Genomic DNA, 19,567 nt, shown 5'->3' with positions numbered 1-19,567 from the left:
AAATGTTCTACTGCTCTTCCTGTACCATGATATTCATGTGAATGTCATGGTCTGGAGTCAGGTTTTGTTTATTCTATGTTCTGGGATTTTGTGGGCTTTTTTGTGGTTTAGTCGTTTGTATTTCGTGTTCCTTAGTTATTCTTTAGCACCTCTGTGATTTTTAGTCTCTGTGCCTGCCTTGTGTTCCTGGTGTTGTGTTTTGTGTCCTGGTTCAATGTTCATGTCATTTCCTGTTTTATTTTGACAGTCCCATGTCCTATGTCAGTGTATCTACCTTTGCACCCTGTTGTCTCCTTATGTCTTATTAGTCCTAGCTGTATTTCCCTCCTGTTTCTCATCCCTGCATTAGTCCCTTGTATATTTAAGCCCTGTGTTTTCCTTTGTCGTATCATACCCCCTCATGTGTTGTAAGTCTCCCTGTGTTTCTGGTTTTGGTTTTTCCGTGCTTCTAGTGTCCCAGAATTTTGTTCATAGTTTTATGTTCTAGATTTTTAATTTGTTTTCTGTAAGTTATACTAAATAAAGTTTAGCAGCTTTATTTGCTAGAAAAAGCTGCTAATAAAGTTTCTTTTTCCGTGCACGAGTTTCTGCATTTGGGTCCACTTCAGGCCTGGCACAGCCTCACTAGACAGTGAAGCTATTAATGCCTAGAAAAAAACTGTCTGGTGATTGCATTTCTTATGCTAACTCTTATTTATGGCTATTATTAATGGCCACTCCACAAAAAACAAAAGGAAACAAGAGAGAGAAAAAAAATGTAGTTCTAGTCAGAATCAGAAACTTTATTGTCATTGTCATGAGAACAACGAAATTAGTGAGTCATTTTACTATTCAGGAATAATGACTCCATGAACACATACAGTATTTGCTGTTTTGGTGGCTGTACGTGTTCAAAAGTAACCTTTTGCTTACCTATTCCTTCACCATCGTCCCAGAAGAATGATCCCTTGGCAGTTCCAGCATCACTCAGGGCAACGATCAGTCCTAAAGGATTCTTCCGACTAAAACAAAAGGGGCAGAAAGGGTTGTAATAGATTTGTTGTAATAGAGGACAATGTCTATTTATACCTGCTGCTGAGAACAAATATATTCCTGCTGAGGGGATCCATCTGACCTCTTTCCTGCTGGAACAGTCATCGCCCTCTGACTGTCTCTCTCTCTTTCATTCTCATTCAAACACACAAGTGATATATGCTCCGTTCTGCATTTCTGCACAGGCACTAAGCCCCACATACACACACGCGAGCGTGCACACACAAGTCATACAACACACAGGATGCTGACCTGTAGCTGCAAACTCTCAAGATGTATCAGTCATAATGTATGCTCACTTACCTGTAATATGTAGTGTTCTCTGGTTTCTGCCAGGGTAAGATATATCCTCCTCTGACGTGAAGGTTAATATGATTCAAGGGTGTTGGCATGTCAACCATTGTGCTATGCACTCCAACAGCTTTGGCCTGATGAAAGAAATAATTACATACTATTAAAGTACTAGAAATACTACAGGTTATTATCTTTGATTAATTTAATTCAACAGGTCCTTTGCATCGGTAGGGTAGAGACTAAAAGCACAGACTAGCATATGTGGAAATGTGTTAGTATGTGTGCATAGTGACAAGGGGTTGTAATGCTGTTTAACAGATGGGACTCCCTTAGCCCCACAGAGTAGGTTTTTGTTATTAAGGTGCTCTCTGTAGTGGCTAAGCTCTAGCTCCGTGATGGTGTTGTCATACTGTATTTACTGTCAGGTGAATGTTTGTTGTAGTTTTTATTTTAGCCTGTTAAAATTGTTAAGTCAGTAAAACAGAGGCACCTTTTAGTTCTCAGCATTCTGCAAGAACTTTGACACTAAATACTTTACTGTTGTTACGAACAAGTACTTACAGTGTGAAAGTCATACCAGCGGTCTTTAGGAATATATCCTCTTACAGTTGTGACTCCCTGTCAAAAAAATCAGTTAAAGAAAATCAGAGCCAACCTTAAAGCTATAAAAAAAATAAAAACAATACAAAACGTGTGCACATGTTGCACCATACTGGGTCCAGTGCAGGGCTGATGAGCAGGGCAGGTCCCCACAGGAACTGTCTGTAGATTTCCCATGTAGTTTTATCATCCACAAACCTACAACATACAACCACAGAGGCCATTAAACATGACTGAAAGAAATGTTACCACTGCTCTCTTATGCATCCTCAACCCAGATGACTATTCAAGTACTCATTCAGAATTCAACGGTTTGCAGATGCAAGCCAATTAACCCTGCAGACTCACCGTGCCAGCTCCTTAAATACCATCTGTGACTTTATAAGAGTCTCTTAAAATGAATAAATATGTCTTCTTCTTCAAACAATTTCACACATTCACATTTGGGAGCTACCAAGTGCAGCCACAGTCATCTATGCTTGGCCTCTACACTACACAGTCACATTGCCTTGTGCAGAGGGTTTTTTAAAGGCAGCTGTTGTGGCAAGGAATACAACTCTAATTTTCTTACCAGTTCAAGTTATTTTCAAGAGCCCATTTCTCAAAGCAACCTTACCTCACTACAAAATTCATGGACACTCAGTTAAAGTCAGTTTTATCTCCCATTTAACTTAGCATTTGTAGCCAATTGTGAAAGCCTTCTTTTAGAAACATGATATAACTTGTGTTATCAGTCATTAAAAGATACTGGGGTTGAAAACATGTTGTACACTAAAGAGAAAGTTTCCTTTTTTTAAATTCAGAAACTTCTTCATGTTACGTTGCACACTGCTCTCTAATGAGAAGCAGTGTAGTATAAAATCAGGTCATCTTGCCAGTGATCAGGATGAAAGATCCATGCTGGTAATAGCTCAATTATTTGATAAAGTGACTAAATGTAATGCTAAATCGCCCCAAAAATTATCATCAAAGATAAGAGCCTTGTGTTTTGTCGGTTTACACTTACTCGTGTAAAAGTGGTCTGATCACTGTGCTTCCTTTCGTATGTGCCTCAAACATCAGAGTGTATAGATAGGGCAGGAGGGTGTAACGGATGTTCAGAACATCCCGGGTTGCAGTGGCGAATGCCGCATCCCAAGAAACAGGATCTTGCCTCTAAAAGAAAAACAAACAAACCATTAAACATGATATTAACAAAATTTGTATTTTTTTTAAAAAACTGTTGGACAGTGGTAACTAAATACAGAACCTAACAGCACATGAATGAATACACCAATCACCATTTACCAAATTTTCAAGGGATTTTTTTCCCTTTTTTAATAAACTTTTAGGATCAAGTTGGATCTGATCTGATTTTTTTTTTTCATTTTCTTAAATGTAACTGTCTGTGTCTATGTTTGTCTACGGCAAACAGACAAATATATTGTTTTTGCGCTTAGCAAGTCGATATGCGTCGCCTTTTGAAAGAAATTAAAAACACAAATGCAGTGTTGAATTAGCCTATTGATCTAGTACAGCAATGAGTTGTTAACCACTGGCAAACATTGACAAAGAGACACAGCACCCCATCAATCACTGGCTACAGTGTTTCACAGTTGTGTGAATTTTTGCTGTCTGGATTATCTAGAAGCTTATATGGCTGTGTGTCTGGGTCGTGCACTGGAAGACTCAAAAAGATAAAGAAACTTAGTTTGGTTGGTGATTCTTATGCTGTTTTCCTGCTCTCTGTTACAGTGTGCTGTGTATGTATGTGTATACATTATATTACTCTAAGTACTTTAGAAGCTTATCAGCATGTGTTAATCTGTCTAAACATCATCACAATATATTCAGGTTAACAGTTACCAAATAGCAGTCCTAGATATTTAAACCCTAGTTTGGGTTTAAATACCTGGGACTCTCCACCTTTTGGTTGTAGAACTGGAGAAGGCTCTAGGATGCAAGGTGAAACAATTTCAAAAACATGGTTCAGTCATCTTTTTCTAAAGCTCTTACACTTGTACCTAAAGCCACCCAAACTCTCTGATAATGAATTTAGGGGATGCCAATATTGAAACACAATTCGTAAAAAAAAAAAAAAAAAAAAAAAAAAGGCCAAACAATTTTAAACAAAAGCACATAAGAATTACAATAACCAACATAAAATATCCCCAAACTTGTTTCATACAATCTAAAACACCACACATATATTGCATGGCCTGACAGTTATACCACTTTCTGCAAAACCTTCAAGGTAGAATTTTCATTCATAGAAAGCGAGAGATGGGATTGATGGAGATGTGCAAGAAAAGTGGGGTCCATATGCTATGAATTCATATAATTTATAGTGGCAAAATGCAAAAGGAAAAAGGCAAGACATTCGCTCCTTCAAAGAAAATAAAGATGCCATCTGTTTGGCTGCATTACCCATTCTTATATCCTCCTCAGTATATGGTCATTCTTTTCATTTTATCTGTCTCGAATCTACCCCCTCACCTTATCTAATAAACATCTGAGTTTCTGTTTTGCATAGCTCATATCAGAAAAAGAAAATATATTTAGATGAAGAGTAATATGTCCCTTTGGGTGAATAACAATATACATGACTCCAATATAACTGCCCTGCTGAAGCAAGGCTTGGTCGAGAAGGTCTCTTGTTTAATTAATTTTGTTCTGATATCACTGTGGACACGGCAGTATATTGCTAGTGCGGTGAAAATTATCTAGAGGTCAACACTGAAAGTTGTCTGAGGGCAAAGAGACACTAGGCGTGACGGAGCTCTGGGAATGACTCTGCAAAAACTCTCCTCTCTCTTTCCGTCTCCCCTGTTTCTGACCTTGGATACCCTCCAGTCTGGTTTGTGCTGTTACATACTTCGTTGTCAAATGGCTTGTTAAGCAGACTAGATGTTGCAGTCACTAACTGCCTGATGATTGCATAGCTTTTATCTGGCTGTGCTAGATAAAAGCCACATTTTACTCTCATTCAATACATTCCTTTTCAGATTTGTGCTTCAAAAGTGGTAAATAGTTTCTTTTCTTTTTTTTATCTTTTCCCACCTCTCACATCATTATTACTAGCCTGTGTCAAGGCCATTTAACTTACTCAATTGTCATCTTGTGTACATCGCCACTGATTTATCCGTAGTTTGTCTTGCTTTCTCTCAAAGCATATGACTTCCTCAGCTCTTCCTTCTCTTTTTTTTTGCATGTCAGTATTTTCCCTGACAGGTCTTCTGTTTTTTTGTGTGTTTTTTTTCTCCAGGTTGCTATAAATACACAGTGTGCATGCTCATCAGTTCTCTCCTAATACCTCTGACTTTTTCTCTCTCTGACTTCACAGCTTCCTCTGAAATTGTCATTTTGAGCTACCCTCTCCTGCCGTGTGAGTACTTTTTTTCTGCCAGTTTTACCCATGTTTAAACATCCATTTGCAACCCATTATTAAACAATTGGTATCATGGCGTGCATGTGTGTGTGGAGGTTAGGTGGTGTGCAGTGGTGCCCAGATCACCTTGAGAATTCAATTATATCCCCACTCCATGTTGTTAAAAAGCACAGGCACTGACCCACACACACAAACACACGCCCACATATACATACACAACTGTGTCCTGTCTAGTATTGCAGACTGTAGAGCAGAGAAATTTCGCCTGGTGGGATCGATCTCCGGACGGGCGTTATTGGATTTCTCAGATGTGTTCCAACGCTTTTAAAGGTCAGCGCTTGAATGAATGCCACCAACACAACACCGCCGAACAGGTCTATCCTTCTGTGTGTTTGTGTGGGTGTGCACGTATGTCAAACAGAGATTAAGAAAGAGATGGCAAAGGAAATAGGAAGTAACTTAGTTTGCACAAAAGCTGGTATGTGTTCGTAATATATCAGTAGAATTTGACCCCATATTTTCAGAACACAAACACATGCTGGCAATAGGAGAATTCAGATGTAGTGAGCACCTTGATTTGTGTCATTTAAGGCCAGAAGAAGCAGCTCATATACCCTTCATCCAACATTCGGAGCTGAATGTTGTAAAGTTTAATCTTAGGCAAATGCAAGTTACAAGATTTCATGAATATAAAAACATGACTACTTTTGGATATACAATGTCATAGTTTTCGTGGAATTGCTGATATTTTTTCCCCCAGATGATTGATATTTAATTTTTACAAATGCAATTTAAAAGTTGAACAAAAATGTATTAATGTATATTTAAATCATTACAACAACATTATATTTTACATATACACTGCACTGGTGACATTTAATCTTGTTTTTGCTCTTATATACTCATGTAAGTAGCCGATGCTGTATCTTCTGAAGTGTGTTTAAGGACATTTTATGTGCTTTTATTCAGTGGTTTAAAAAAAATTGTTCCTGGACTCCTGGGCATAACTTCACTTTACGAAACGAAAAGTATGATTAAAAAAAAAAAAACAAAGACCGTGAGGAAGAAAGTACGGAAGAGGATTAGGGCGCCTTCCAAAAAAAAAACAGTGGGTACGTCTTTCTTTTTCTTCTTTTCCAGAATTCTGAGAAAAAAAGTCCAAATTCAGAGATTAAAGTCAGAATTCTGACTTTTTTCCTCAGAATTCTGGAAAAGAAGGAAAAAAAACATACACACTTTTTTTTCTGTGACCCTAATCCTCTTCTGTAAGAAAGACACCAAGTCCATATATAAACATTTTTTATATATTCTCTTGAGTCTACAAAAGTTTATTTTTAATTCACTCACTGGGTTACCCTTGCCATTGTGGTTGCGTGAGTATGGATAGAAGGCACCCAGCTGTGACCAACGAAGACACATCTCATATTCAGCTGGATTAAAGAACCCGCATATGTCTGCCCCGGTCTGAAAGAGACAAAGAGTCTGAGTTTATCAATGTGTGTGTGAGGAGATGGAGATAGACAGAAAGAAGAAACATGTGTATCAAAGAGCAGGTGTATCTACAAAGAACTTCTGATCTACAGGAACTGGGGTCATGGTATTTTAGTTTATTTATTTTGCAATCATCGTGTTTCTGAGATGTCTTTCCATCGTATAACCTTGCAGCTGGGCTGGACACATGCAAATGAGTCTTCAATTAAGAATCAATAAGGTGTCAGTTTATAACTATTATTGGACGGACAGAAGGGAGAAAAGACAGAAAGACAATATGCGAGGGGAGAGGAGGCGCAAAGAGAAAAAAGCAAACAAGTAAAGACAGAGAGAGCCAGGACAAGAATATAAAATGTACGATTCATTCAGGACTGCTAATTTAATAACATGTCCTGACGGAGTAATACATGGGAATTTTAGTGAGGTGGGGCTTCTAGTCGCATGCTTCGCGTTGTATTTCACAATGTCCTCTGATCAAATGGGTCAAGCAAACAAAATAACATAATTCAAGCTACTGTAATCTATTTAGCGAGGGCAAGATCGCTCAATAAGATTACATCTTGTCAAAAGCCGGACAGATGATGATACTTACATAAGAGATGCCAAACAGACTGAACTCCATCATACCTGTAGAAGAAAGGAATATGGAAAGTTGTGGATTTGTATTTTTTCTTTTGTTTTGGGTTTTTTGTCACTTTTTTCTCTAAGTAAAAAAGACCCAAATAATTATTGTTGAATACCATTAATTATGAATAACAAGTTTTATCTTAAAGAAAACAATTATATCTGTATGTACCTATAATGGATTTGTAAAGCTGATCCCAACCAGAATTGTTGTCTCCAAGCCAATGTCCAACCCATTTTCCACTAGAGGGGTAGGTGGACCTGGTGACCACTATGCCTCTTTTACCTGTCACATCCAGAAGGGCACTGTGGAAAGAAGAAGGACACAGAAATTTGGAAATAAATGGATATGGAAATAAACAACCCAATATCACAAAACGTGTCATAGAAACACCAATTCTGCATGTCGATTTCACACTTTGCCTCTGCAGAAGCTGCATTACCAGCAGGGGGTGATAATATATTTAAAGACAAAAAGTCGCTCGTGAACCAAACACATAGAAAGTATATTCCGGGGTTCTTAATCGCTGGAAATGATTAAGCTGGGTGACTAATATGTATTTACATGTAAATTAGTAGTGTCTTTTTAAATACTTTTCTAGCTTTAAGATATCAGTGTTTTACCTTCCATGTCTGGGTTTCTGATTTAGATTCATCATCAACATCAGCATTTCTTTGGGATGATTTACATTTCTCGGGTGAAATGGCCTGGATGTTGTGATTATTATGTCATAAAACTTGAGCAGCTCTCATATTTGTTGAGTTACATGGATAGCTTATGCTTTCATGTTAAAATAAAATGAAAAGAACTGTGTTTTTGTAGGCGAAAAATGCACTTGTTATATATAAAACAATACCGTATAGCAGCTTCTGAAGCTGGCAGGAAAGAAAACAGCAATACACAAAAGCACATATATAAAATACACATAAAACCACACACACAAACAGGCACATACGGCACACATACAAATGCATATATACTTACTCATAGGTAGGCTTGGAGTGGGACCAGCCGTAGAGGCTATGGACATCATAGTGTCTGACTCTTCTTCCATCACTGAGTATCTGTTCACTGTTCATACACAGAGTCTTATGGTTTAAACCAAGATGTTTTGACTCCAAGGCTGCAAAATGCACACACACACACACACACACACACACACACACACACACACACACACACACACACACACACACACACACACACACAGCTTATGTTGATATTGTTAAATAACCTAATTATTTCTCATGGTAAACAAATACTGTAGTCTGTCTTACGTGGCATATATGGCGGATTTTCCAGAACTGGATCACCAAGACACTTTCCTCCAACTGTGCCATGGACAAAACTTGCAGGCTCATTCATGTCCTTCAAAAAAACATAAAGTATAGATGATGGAACTGAAAAGAAAATCAGGTAGAATCAGTGGTAAACAGAAACAAGGTGCCTTTATTGGATTTTCTATTTCAGGACACTCACGATCCAAATACCATCAAACTTCATGGTATTCTCATAGAAATCTTTAATTTCTGTGTGCCACCAATCTGCCGTTTGGTTCCGGAAAAAGTCTGGAAATGCGGTGTATGACCTATAGAGCTGGAGATTAGAAGAAAATGAAATTATGAAAACTGAAAGAGCCCAGTAATGATTAATGTCTCTCTCTCTGTCTCTCTACACATACACACAAATATATACACACACATATATATGGAATACAGAAAATATTGTACCTCTACTTGAGTATCCCAGTCCAGACTTTCATCTACAGTGACATTGGGATAATCAGGCCACACCTGTAACAGTTATAATATAAATATAATAAAAATAATGATAGCACAAATGATTGCTACACAACATGCACAATCTCTCTTTTTCAACACAGCAAATCCTGAAGTATATATTGTTTAACTTTTTGTGAACATTCATTCCTTCTTACCTTCCCCCACACAATGCCATCACTGATGGTTTGGGGCCATTTGATGAAAACATCTGCTGCTATCCCTCTCTCAAAAGCTGGATAGGGCTGGGTCTCATTACCTGAGATGGCGGGATCCTGGAATTGGAAATGCACAAGTGTTGTGTATTCAGTACATGAGAGAATGCAGATTTTCAGTAAGATGTATCCTTTATAAAATGGAAATTACACTACATTTGACATTAGAGTCAATCAATTTTATTTTATTATATTTACATCTGCCTTGTGTTTGCTAATGATTAAGCTTTACTTCAATGTAAAGATCTCAATATCTTATTACCAGAATGAAGATGAACCTCATGCCCTCGTCTCTCATGCTATCAACCAGGGCAGGCAGTCCTTGAAAGTCTTTGTCCAGGACAAAGTTAAGCTGACGCTCCATGTAGTCAATGTCTGCATACTGCACATCCTGCAAAAGATGCCAATTGAAGCTTAAAAGAAAATTTAAACTAACATTTTTGTCATGGTCTCCGTGCCTGCCCGGTCGGCCCCACAAGGCTACAATTGCTGTTGCTGTTTTCTCCCTCTCTGCCTGGGCGGAGCTCACTGTGGGCTCCCGCCCTTGGCCCACACACACACCTGACAACACTCACCCATCATCACCGGGAGCACTATTTGAGGCTGGAACACAGATCCTCTCGTCGCTGGATGATTGTACCCCTAACGTTAGTGTTCTCACAGCTCTTGTGCTTCATATCCGTGACTTGTGATTTGTTGGTGACCTGCCTTCTCGTCTGCTTCAGATCTCCCCCCCCCCCCCCCCCCCCCCCGGACCTGCGACCTCCCTGCTACGGGAAAGTGTGTGAGTGTGAGCGGAGAAGACGTGAGCGAGTGACCCTGTGATTCCCCCCGGAGTTTTTGGATCCCTTCACTGTACATATATTGCACTGCACTGTAAATAAACCACACCTTGGAGATACCTTACCGCTCTGCGTTGAATCCCTGTACCAGATCGTGACAGAATCATCCAGCCACGGAAATGGATTCAGCAGACCCAGCGGTCTCGACTCCCACCCTCGCCACTTTGGCCGCGATGCTGGCACGCCACGAGCAGATGTTCATTCACCTTCGAGCAGAGCTCGCGAACCTCACACAGGCCGTGGCTCAGCTAACAGCGCTACCGGCCGCTCCTCTGGTCGCCGCTCCTCCGTTGGAGGCGCCAGTTCCAGCTGTAAGTGTCGCGCCACCTGTTCCCTCACCTGTTCACGTTGACAGATTCCTCCCTACTCCCAGGGCTTTCACGGGAGAGATTGATAAATGTGCTGGTTTTCTCACTCAGTGTACCCTTCAGTTTCGCCAGCAACTTTTCTACTGATGGTGCGAAAATCGCTTATATCATCCAGTTACTCCAGGACCGTGCTCTAACCTGGGCTCAAGCTGCGCTTCAGGCGGAGCCGGACATCACCTTTTCTGACTTTCTGACTAAGTTTAAAGGTGTGTTTGACAGGAAAGCCACAACTGCCACCGCCGGCCAGCGCTTGCTTGCGCTTAAACAAGGTAAACGCAGCATGGCTGATTTTTCTATTGACTTTTCTACCTTGGCTGAACAGGCGAAATGGGGGGAAGAGGCCCTTAAAAGTGCATTGCTCACTAATATTAATGAGGAAATAAGGAATGAACTTATGCTCCGAGAACTACCTTCCTCCCTGGATGCGCTTTTGGTTTTGTGTATGCGGGTGGACGATCAGGTGCGCGCACATCGGAGCGCACGCGCGCGTTCGGGGCATGCCCCGCTGGACTTTTGTGGGACCCCTACTGCGGCCCATGGGTTGTGTGACGCCGACGCCGGGGATGGGGAAGAGCCCATGCAGCTTGGGCGCTCGCGGCTGTTGCCCGCGGAGCGCCAGCGCCGCCTTGCCTCCGGTGAGTGCGTTTACTGCAGCCGTAAAGGCCACTCTGTCTCCTCCTGCCCAACGCTGGCAAAAGGGCGCGCTCACCAGTGATCGTGAGGGTGCTGGTGGGCGATCTGTCGAGTGAAAGCCCTCTCCCCAGACTTCTTTTACCGGCTACTCTACGTGTTCGGACTGTTTCTCATTCTCTCTCCGTTCTCATTGACTCTGGGGCTGAGCAGAACTTTATTGACACCTCACTCGCCGCCAAACTGAACATCGCCTTGGAGCCTCTGTCACGCCCCCTCCGCGTTCACGCACTGTCGGGCCAGCGCCTGCCTGACATCACTCATGTTTCTGAATTCCTTTCATTATCTCTCTCTGGCAATCACACAGAAAGGATTTGTTTTTTTTCGTTTAAGGCTCCTCTCACTCCGCTGGTTCTGGGTCACCCCTGGCTTGTCCTCCACAACCCGCATATCGACTGGGAGAAGGGTGCCGTACTAGGTTGGAGTGTGGCCTGCCATATGAACTGCCTCCGGGCTGCGGCTTCCCCCGTTTCGCTCCCACCCACGGCCTCGCCGTCGGACGCCCCGGACCTCTCGATGGTTCCGCGGGTTTATCATGATCTGCGGGATGTTTTTTGTAAGGATCGGGTGCGGTCCCTTCCCCCGCACCGCCCGTACGATTGTGCCGTCGATCTTCTTCCTGGAGCTCCGCTGCCGTCTAGCCGCCTGTACAGCCTCTCCCGGCCTGAGAGGGATGCTATGGAGCGCTACATCTCGGAGTCGCTGGCGGCGGGGTTGATTCGCCCCTCCTCTTCCCCTGTCGCGGCTGGGTTTTTTTTTGTGGATAAGAAGGATGGTTCGCTGCGGCCGTGTATTGACTTTCGGGGCCTTAATCAGATCACTGTTAAGAACAAATACCCTTTGCCGTTGCTTTTCTCCGCCTTTGAACTGCTTCAGGGCATGACCGTCTTTACCAAGCTGGATCTGCGCAACGCTTACCACCTGGTGCGCATCAGGGAGGGGGATGAGTGGAAGACCGCGTTCAATACGCATCGGGGCCGCTTTGAGTATCTCGTGATGCCGTTTGGGCTGACTAACGCCCCCGCGGTGTTTCAGGCGATGGTTAATGATGTCCTTCGTGATTTTGTTAACCGTTGTGTGTTTGTGTACTTAGATGACATCTTGGTCTTTTCTAAGACGCTCGAGGAGCACAAGGTCCATGTCCGGCAGGTCCTGCTACGCCTTCTGGAGAACCGGCTCTTTGTGAAGGGGGAGAAGTGCGACTTCCACGTGTCGTCTGTGAGTTTTCTGGGCCACATTATCGAGAAGGGGGACTTGCGGACAGATCCGGAGAAAGTGCGAGCTGTGGTGGAATGGCCTACTCCTCCTGATCGCCGCCAAGTGCAACGTTTTTTGGGATTCGCCAACTTTTACAGACGGTTCATTCGTGATTTCAGCAGAATCGCTCTCCCTCTCACTAAACTCACCTCTCCCAAGGTTCCCTTCCAGTGGGATTCTGCCGCTCAGCGAGCCTTCGCCCTGCTCAAGGACAGGTTCACCACCGCTCCCATACTCCGGCAACCGGACCTTACACGGCAGTTCGTTGTGGAAGTGGACGCGTCGGACTCCGGGGTTGGGGCAGTTCTGTCGCAACAGATGGACGGTAAGCTGCACCCGTGTGCCTTTTATTCTCGCCGTCTCTCCCCAGCAGAGTGTAACTATGACATCGGGGACCGGGAGCTTCTGGCCGTCAAGCTGGCCCTGGAGGAGTGGAGACATTGGTTGGAGGGAGCAGCACAACCATTCATCGTCTGGACGGATCACAAGAATCTGGAGTACCTGCGCTCGGCTAGACGTCTCAATTCCCGGCAAGCCAGGTGGGCACTGTTTTTCGCTCGTTTTGACTTCACTATCACCTACAGGCCAGGAACACGGAACGTAAAGCCAGACGCCCTGTCCAGGCAATTCTCCATCACTGGGGAGGACTCGGACCCTGAGCCTGTCCTCCCGGCCGCCTGCGTAATTGGAGCCATCTCCTGGGAGATCGAGGGGCTCATCCAAGAGGCGCTGGAGACCGAACCGGATCCTGGCACTGGTCCACCTGGTCGCCTCTTCGTTCCTTCAGCCGTCCGCTCTCAGGTTCTCCAGTGGGCTCACACCGCCCGCTTTTCATGCCATCCTGGGGTCCTCCGCACCTGCTCGTTCCTCCGACGTTACTTCTGGTGGCCTGCTATGACTAGGGATGCCAAGGAGTATGTAGCCGCCTGTTCGACCTGCGCCCGGAATAAGCTTTCGAACCGCCCTCCACCGGGTCTTCTGCAGCCTCTCCCTACACCAGCTCGACCATGGTCCCATGTTTCTTTGGACTTTGTCACGGGCCTGCCGCCCTCCGCTGGTAACACCACCATACTTACCATTATCGATCGTTTCTCCAAAGCTGCACACTTCGTCGCCCTCCCGAAGCTCCCCTCGGCCTTGGAGACGGCCCGGCTCCTCACCTCCCATGTGTTCCGTCTTCACGGGATCCCCGAGGACATCGTCTCGGATAGGGGGCCGCAATTCACGTCCCGTGTTTGGAGGGAGTTCTGCTCCGCACTGGGGGCCAAGGTCAGTCTGTCTTCCGGTTTCCATCCACAGAGTAACGGGCAATCGGAGCGGGCCAACCAGGAGCTGGAAGCTGCCCTCCGCTGTGTCACTTCGCACAACCAATCGACCTGGAGTGAACAGCTTCCATGGATCGAATACGCCCACAACAGCCACACATCCTCCGCCACGGGCAAGTCTCCCTTCGAAGCGTCCCTGGGCTATCAACCACCTTTGCTCCCGGCCATCGAAGGTGAGCACTCCGTTCCTTCTGTACAGGCTCACCTCCGCGGGTGCCGTCGTGCCTGGCGGACGACTCGGGCTGCCCTGCTCCGTACTAAGGAGCGGAACAAGACCCTCGCTGACCGTCGCCGGACACCGGCCCCCGTGTACACCATCGGTCAACAAGTATGGCTGGCTACCCGTTTTGTGCCGCTACGGACTGAGTCGAAGAAGCTGTCTCCTCAGTTTATTGGCCCTTTTCCCGTTGAGGCCATTGTGAACCCTGTGTCTGTCCGCCTCAAGCTGACGCGCAACATGCGCATTCACAATGTCTTTCATGTGTCTCAGGTCAAGCCGGTGCTCTCCAACCCGTTGTGCCCTCCCTCCAGGGCCCCGCCGCCCCCCCGGCTCGTGGATGGTCAGCTGGTCTACAATATCACCCGCATCATGGACTCCCGGCGCCGGGGTCGGGGTTTTCAGTACCTGGTTGACTGGGAGGGCTACGGGATAGAGGAACGCTCCTGGGTGCCTCGAGCTGCTGTCCTGGATGTTGCCATGCTCCGGGACTTCCACCGCAGGCATCCAGGTAAGCCTGGTGGTAGAGGTCTGCGCGGGAATGTTTTTTTAGTCCCGCTCCCGCCCGCTCCCGCAAGGTTTTGTACCGCACCCGACCGCTCCCGCTGTATATTCAGTCTTTGTTCACCCGCTGCCCGCTTAGAATAATTTTCTACCCGACCCGACCGTTCCCGCTAAATTTAGATCTGGTTTCCAAAATCTCACATTTAAATGGGGTACCACCAAAAAATAGAGATAACAGATAAAACTGCAGGTTGTGCAATGATTGTATTTATTTTTCTTAAACAAGATGCATTTATCTGTCAACATGCAACATTTATCTTTTAACATGGAAAACGTGTTGCAAAAATAAAATAAATAAAAACGAATACAGCATTGTGGCCTACTTGTTATTTTTATGTAAAATACAAACGTAACATTTTTCTGTCAACACAGTAGGGAAAGTGTCGCGAAAAAAAAAAAGTCACTTAAAATTGTAAACAAAAGAACAAAATAGTTGGCCGTACCAGTGCTCAATTAGAATGAGGAAATCACAGATATGCTGTTCCGAAAAAATGTCGGGCACGCTATATTTTCAGACCGCGCGCTCCCGTTCAAATTACACCAGAGTTACCGACCGCTACCGCATTTTATTTGGAAATTTATTCCCGCGCCGCAAGAAATCTGGTCGGGTCCCGCGGCTCCCGCGGGACAGCCGCGGGAATGCAGACCTCTACCTGGTGGGTCACCGGGAGGCTCCCGTTGAGGGGGGGGTACTGTCATGGTCTCCGTGCCTGCCCGGTCGGCCCCACAAGGCTACAATTGCTGTTGCTGTTTTCTCCCTCTCTGCCTGGGCGGAGCTCACTGTGGGCTCCCGCCCTTGGCCCACACACACACCTGACAACACTCACCCATCATCACCGGGAGCACTATTTGAGGCTGGAACACAGATCCTCTCGTCGCTGGATGATTGTACCCCTAACGTTAGTGTTCTCACAGCTCTTGTGCTTCATATCCGTGACTTGTGATTTGTTGGTGACCTGCCTTCTCGTCTGCTTCAGATCTCCCCCCCCCCCCGGACCTGCGACCTCCCTGCTACGGGAAAGTGTGTGAGTGTGAGCGGAGAAGACGTGAGCGAGTGACCCTGTGATTCCCCCCGGAGTTTTTGGATCCCTTCACTGTACATATATTGCACTGCACTGTAAATAAACCACACCTTGGAGATACCTTACCGCTCTGCGTTGAATCCCTGTACCAGATCGTGACAATTTTGTTGCATGTTCATTTTTGTGTACAGAGTTAGTAGATACAATTACGTTTAAATTAAAGCTGTTTTTAAAAACACATTTCTTACTAAACCTCTAAACAGCTAAAACACTTTGGATACAAATGATAATAATAATAATTAAGATAAGATAAGATAATCCCTCGGGTGGGTTCCTCTGGGAAATTCGGTCTCCAAAAGCACAGCACCGACAGAAGTTACAGAGTTACAGAATATTATATATATATATATATATATATATATATATATATATATATATATATATATATATATATATATATATATATATACACACACACACACATAAATGCAGAGACATATATAAATAAAATAAAATATACGAAGGGGATAAATAGAATAAAAAATAGGAATAAAAATTTAAATACAAGTGGATTGCACATTTCAATTATAATTAATTAATAATTAATGATAATAACAACTGATAACTTTTCATACACAGGTGTCATATGCTGGGCTGTAGCGGATAAATATGTCAAATCGGCTGCTCTATTCTTATAATGCATGCTACACATGGGATGTAGGAGACGTGAGAGTTTTATTTGTTTCTGGGTCTCATTTCTTCCAATGAAAATAACACTTGATCTGCTTTGGTTGCCTAAAATGTCTGTGGAAGATTAAAGCTGGCTCGTGTATAAAGCTAGCTGATGTGTAGCATTTTTAAGTATCTGAATTTTCTGCAATCCTTCATTCCACCTAATGATGCAGGAATCTTTTTGGTTGGTGTCAGCTTCTTGCAGGTTAGGGCTTTGTGAAAGCATATTCTGGGGATCACTTGATTATTGATGGAAAGTCTTGTGTTCTGTTCTGCATAATGAAGAGGATTCGGTTCTGGCCTGTTTCCTCATAGGACATCTTTGGCCAAAATGTTACCCTAATATGCACTTCAGTTTTCACTGTGAGGAAATGTGTAGTACAAACTGGAAATGTCTAGAGGCTGTGAAACATACAATTGATTGAATTTCAAATAAAATTATAGGTCACATTTGATTAGGTTAAACTGGATGTACCCAGTGTAATCCACAAAGTCCACGTCTCCATTTTTCTTCTCCCGAAAACCCAATTTCATGTAATTCAGTTACAGGCCACATACAATCATTATACTGCAAAAACATAGATACTGTGTTGGGTTTAGTTCTGTCTGTTCCACTGAGTGTATGGCTCTGCACTATACAACCTACAATGGATAAGCTTTCAGGTTGCATTTGTCCAGATGAAGCCAATGAAATAATTCCTTGTGCAGTTGCACTGACTGAATGAAATCAGACAAAAGCAGACAAATATACTGCTATGTAATTGAGCCACATGTTTTATAGAGAGTATAAGCATTGTGTCCTGCAGACAGAGTTCCTTAAGTTGTTTCACTTGCTCAGAAGGAGGTGTTTGGTTGGCAGGTGAATTTTTTAATTTATCAGAGAAAGAAGTTAAGAAACGTACAATTATTGTTCACCAATCTAAATAAATAAATATGGGATTGTCTTAGATTTCAAAATATAATGTCAAATATTGTCAGAACATAATAGTTTGACTGTAGAGAAAGGGGCAAAGCACTCTTTGAAGAAACAGGATCACTTGGATCCAAAGCATTAGGCAGGTTTGTTCTATAAGAAACAAAAAAAGCATCTTCACCACAGATAAAGGATTTGCTAGATAAAGAAGGCAGAACTTCAATCAGCAGCGCTACTGTCAAACGAACGCGGTCTAGTAATGGTCTCAGAGGATAAGTAGCAATCTCCAACCATTTCTCAAGAGAGAAAAAAGGTCAAACACTCAAGATGGACTAAATCATACTGAAGTTGCACTGTGTAATTGGAAAGAAGTTATATTTACCAATAAATCCAAATTACAGAACCACATCAGTGTATGTAAGGGGACCAAAATGAGGTAAAATGATACTATGGTGTAGCAAACCCACAGTGCTACCAGTATTCAAGTGATGTAGGTATTTTGCCTACTGTTTAGTGGACATCTGGAACAGATCAGTTTTTTAAATAGCTTTCTTAATTTATTCTCCTTCTTCTGCTTTTTTGTTATTATTTTGTATGTGTTTTTTGGTGTATAATAAGATTATTTTCATAATTTATTTCCTGAGGAAAATTCTACGTGTCAACCTATCTTGGTTCCTTTGGAAGGATCTTACAAACATACTTTTTCTGTTTCTCACATGTTATGTTAAATAAATAAAAAAAAGTGTTTAATATAAACAAATATAAAACTATACATGTGCGAACTTTCTTTGAATGATATTTTCTGAACTGCATTTAGTTTGCTGGTTTGGTGCTGTTCTTATGGTGATTTCAGACATCTCGAAAAAAAAAAATCTTTCACCAGGAACTTACATAGGGGATACCAGCTGTCTTCATTTCTGTGTATAGCGTTTCTATTTCCTTGTCATTCGCGTAACCATAGCGACAGAGCTGGAACCCAAGGGACCAATAGGCAGGTAGAACAGGTCGTCCAATCAACTGTTCAGAAGAAAGCAAACAAGGAAACCAAAACAGTTAAGCACAGGCAAAAGTTGTTTTGCAGGAAAACGGGACAGTGTCCATAAAGTGTTTGTTTGACTATTTGTGTCTGTGTGTGTGTATCACTGTGTGTGTGTGTGCATATGTGTGTTTAGATTGGCTAAATGAGAGAGCGCAATGAAGCGAAGAAGTCACAGCTGCTGCAGTCCATCAACAGCGGCCCAGGGCCAGACACAAAACACACAGGCGCACACAGGCACAAACAAACCACAAGTCCAAGAAGACTTACTTGAGTGTACTCCTGCACCACCATCTCAGGCGTCGGACCCATGAACACGTAGAAATCCAGGATGCCTCCCAGAGTTCGGTAGGTTAAAGCTGGACTAGGCAGTAAAGTCACATCTGCAAACAAAGCATAAAAGAGATTTTTGTTACTTAAAAATTTATATGTTACTTAGAAATTTACATGAAGCCTAGGAGTGTGTGTGTATGTGTGTGTGTGTTTCCACTATATATTTTAGTGTTTAAAGCATGCATTCAAGAAAGGAGGGAGAAGTAAAAGTAACAAACGAAACATTTTATTTCATTTTGGTACAGTGTGTACTAGCATAAATAGCAGTGTACAGTAATGCCGACAAAAACTTTTAGTGAAGACATTTAGACTACAATATTCAGTCTAATAATCCAATAGGTTACAAGCACGATGTCACAGAAGGCATAACTATCCTCATGAGAAATGTGAGGACAGTTTGTGTGATGCATGTCCATTTGTGTTTCATGGGATGAATACAATATACAGAGGCAGCGATGCGCTTACTACATTATGCAAATATCAAAGCAATTGTTCTCAAACCTTATAAGATGCAATTCATCATTAATTATTAAATGCTTACTTGCATACATAATTGAACATGACTGTGTGTACATGTGAAAGTGAATGGATGCACTTAAATCTGTGTATACGCATGACCTGGCAATAGTGTTCATGCGCAAGTTCCGTGGGACTCTGTGTGTGTGTGTGCTTCTCTCACCCATAGCATTGCTGTTTAGCAGCAGCACACCGTGAGCATCAGCTGTATTCTCAAGACCCATATAGAAGGGATGGACTCCATAGCAATTCATCTTGTACTGTAGGAGAGAGACAAAAAAAGTAAGTATCAAGTTCACAGTGTGAAATGGGTGAATGCTGGTTAAGGAATTTCCCTGTGTGGTTTGTGC

General features: G+C 43.1%; 1 protein-coding gene across 1 annotated transcript in view; it reads right to left on the bottom strand.

The window, feature by feature from the left end:
• The window catches only part of si (sucrase-isomaltase), a 67,952-nt gene that overhangs the window by 5,085 nt on the left and 43,300 nt on the right, over positions 1–19,567 (bottom strand). The window contains exons 28-44 of the mRNA XM_085371709.1: positions 19,381–19,477; positions 18,639–18,751; positions 18,224–18,349; positions 9,665–9,793; positions 9,346–9,462; positions 9,140–9,202; positions 8,889–9,005; positions 8,687–8,777; positions 8,394–8,532; positions 7,581–7,714; positions 7,377–7,411; positions 6,641–6,757; positions 2,933–3,081; positions 2,040–2,124; positions 1,888–1,944; positions 1,336–1,460; positions 913–1,001 (exon numbers count right to left, since the gene is read on the bottom strand). Of these exons, the coding sequence (XP_085227835.1) occupies positions 913–1,001; positions 1,336–1,460; positions 1,888–1,944; positions 2,040–2,124; positions 2,933–3,081; positions 6,641–6,757; positions 7,377–7,411; positions 7,581–7,714; positions 8,394–8,532; positions 8,687–8,777; positions 8,889–9,005; positions 9,140–9,202; positions 9,346–9,462; positions 9,665–9,793; positions 18,224–18,349; positions 18,639–18,751; positions 19,381–19,477 (1,783 nt within the window). The remainder of the gene's footprint in view (positions 1–912; positions 1,002–1,335; positions 1,461–1,887; positions 1,945–2,039; positions 2,125–2,932; positions 3,082–6,640; positions 6,758–7,376; positions 7,412–7,580; positions 7,715–8,393; positions 8,533–8,686; positions 8,778–8,888; positions 9,006–9,139; positions 9,203–9,345; positions 9,463–9,664; positions 9,794–18,223; positions 18,350–18,638; positions 18,752–19,380; positions 19,478–19,567) is intronic.

Source organism: Diplotaxodon limnothrissa, linkage group LG14 (assembly GCF_057381915.1).
Source record: "Diplotaxodon limnothrissa isolate DT_005_m linkage group LG14, D_limnothrissa_male_GT1.1, whole genome shotgun sequence".
Lineage (NCBI taxonomy): Eukaryota > Metazoa > Chordata > Actinopteri > Cichliformes > Cichlidae > Diplotaxodon > Diplotaxodon limnothrissa.
Note: the sequence above shows the minus strand (reverse complement) of the source record. Positions and strands in the feature narration are given on the sequence as shown.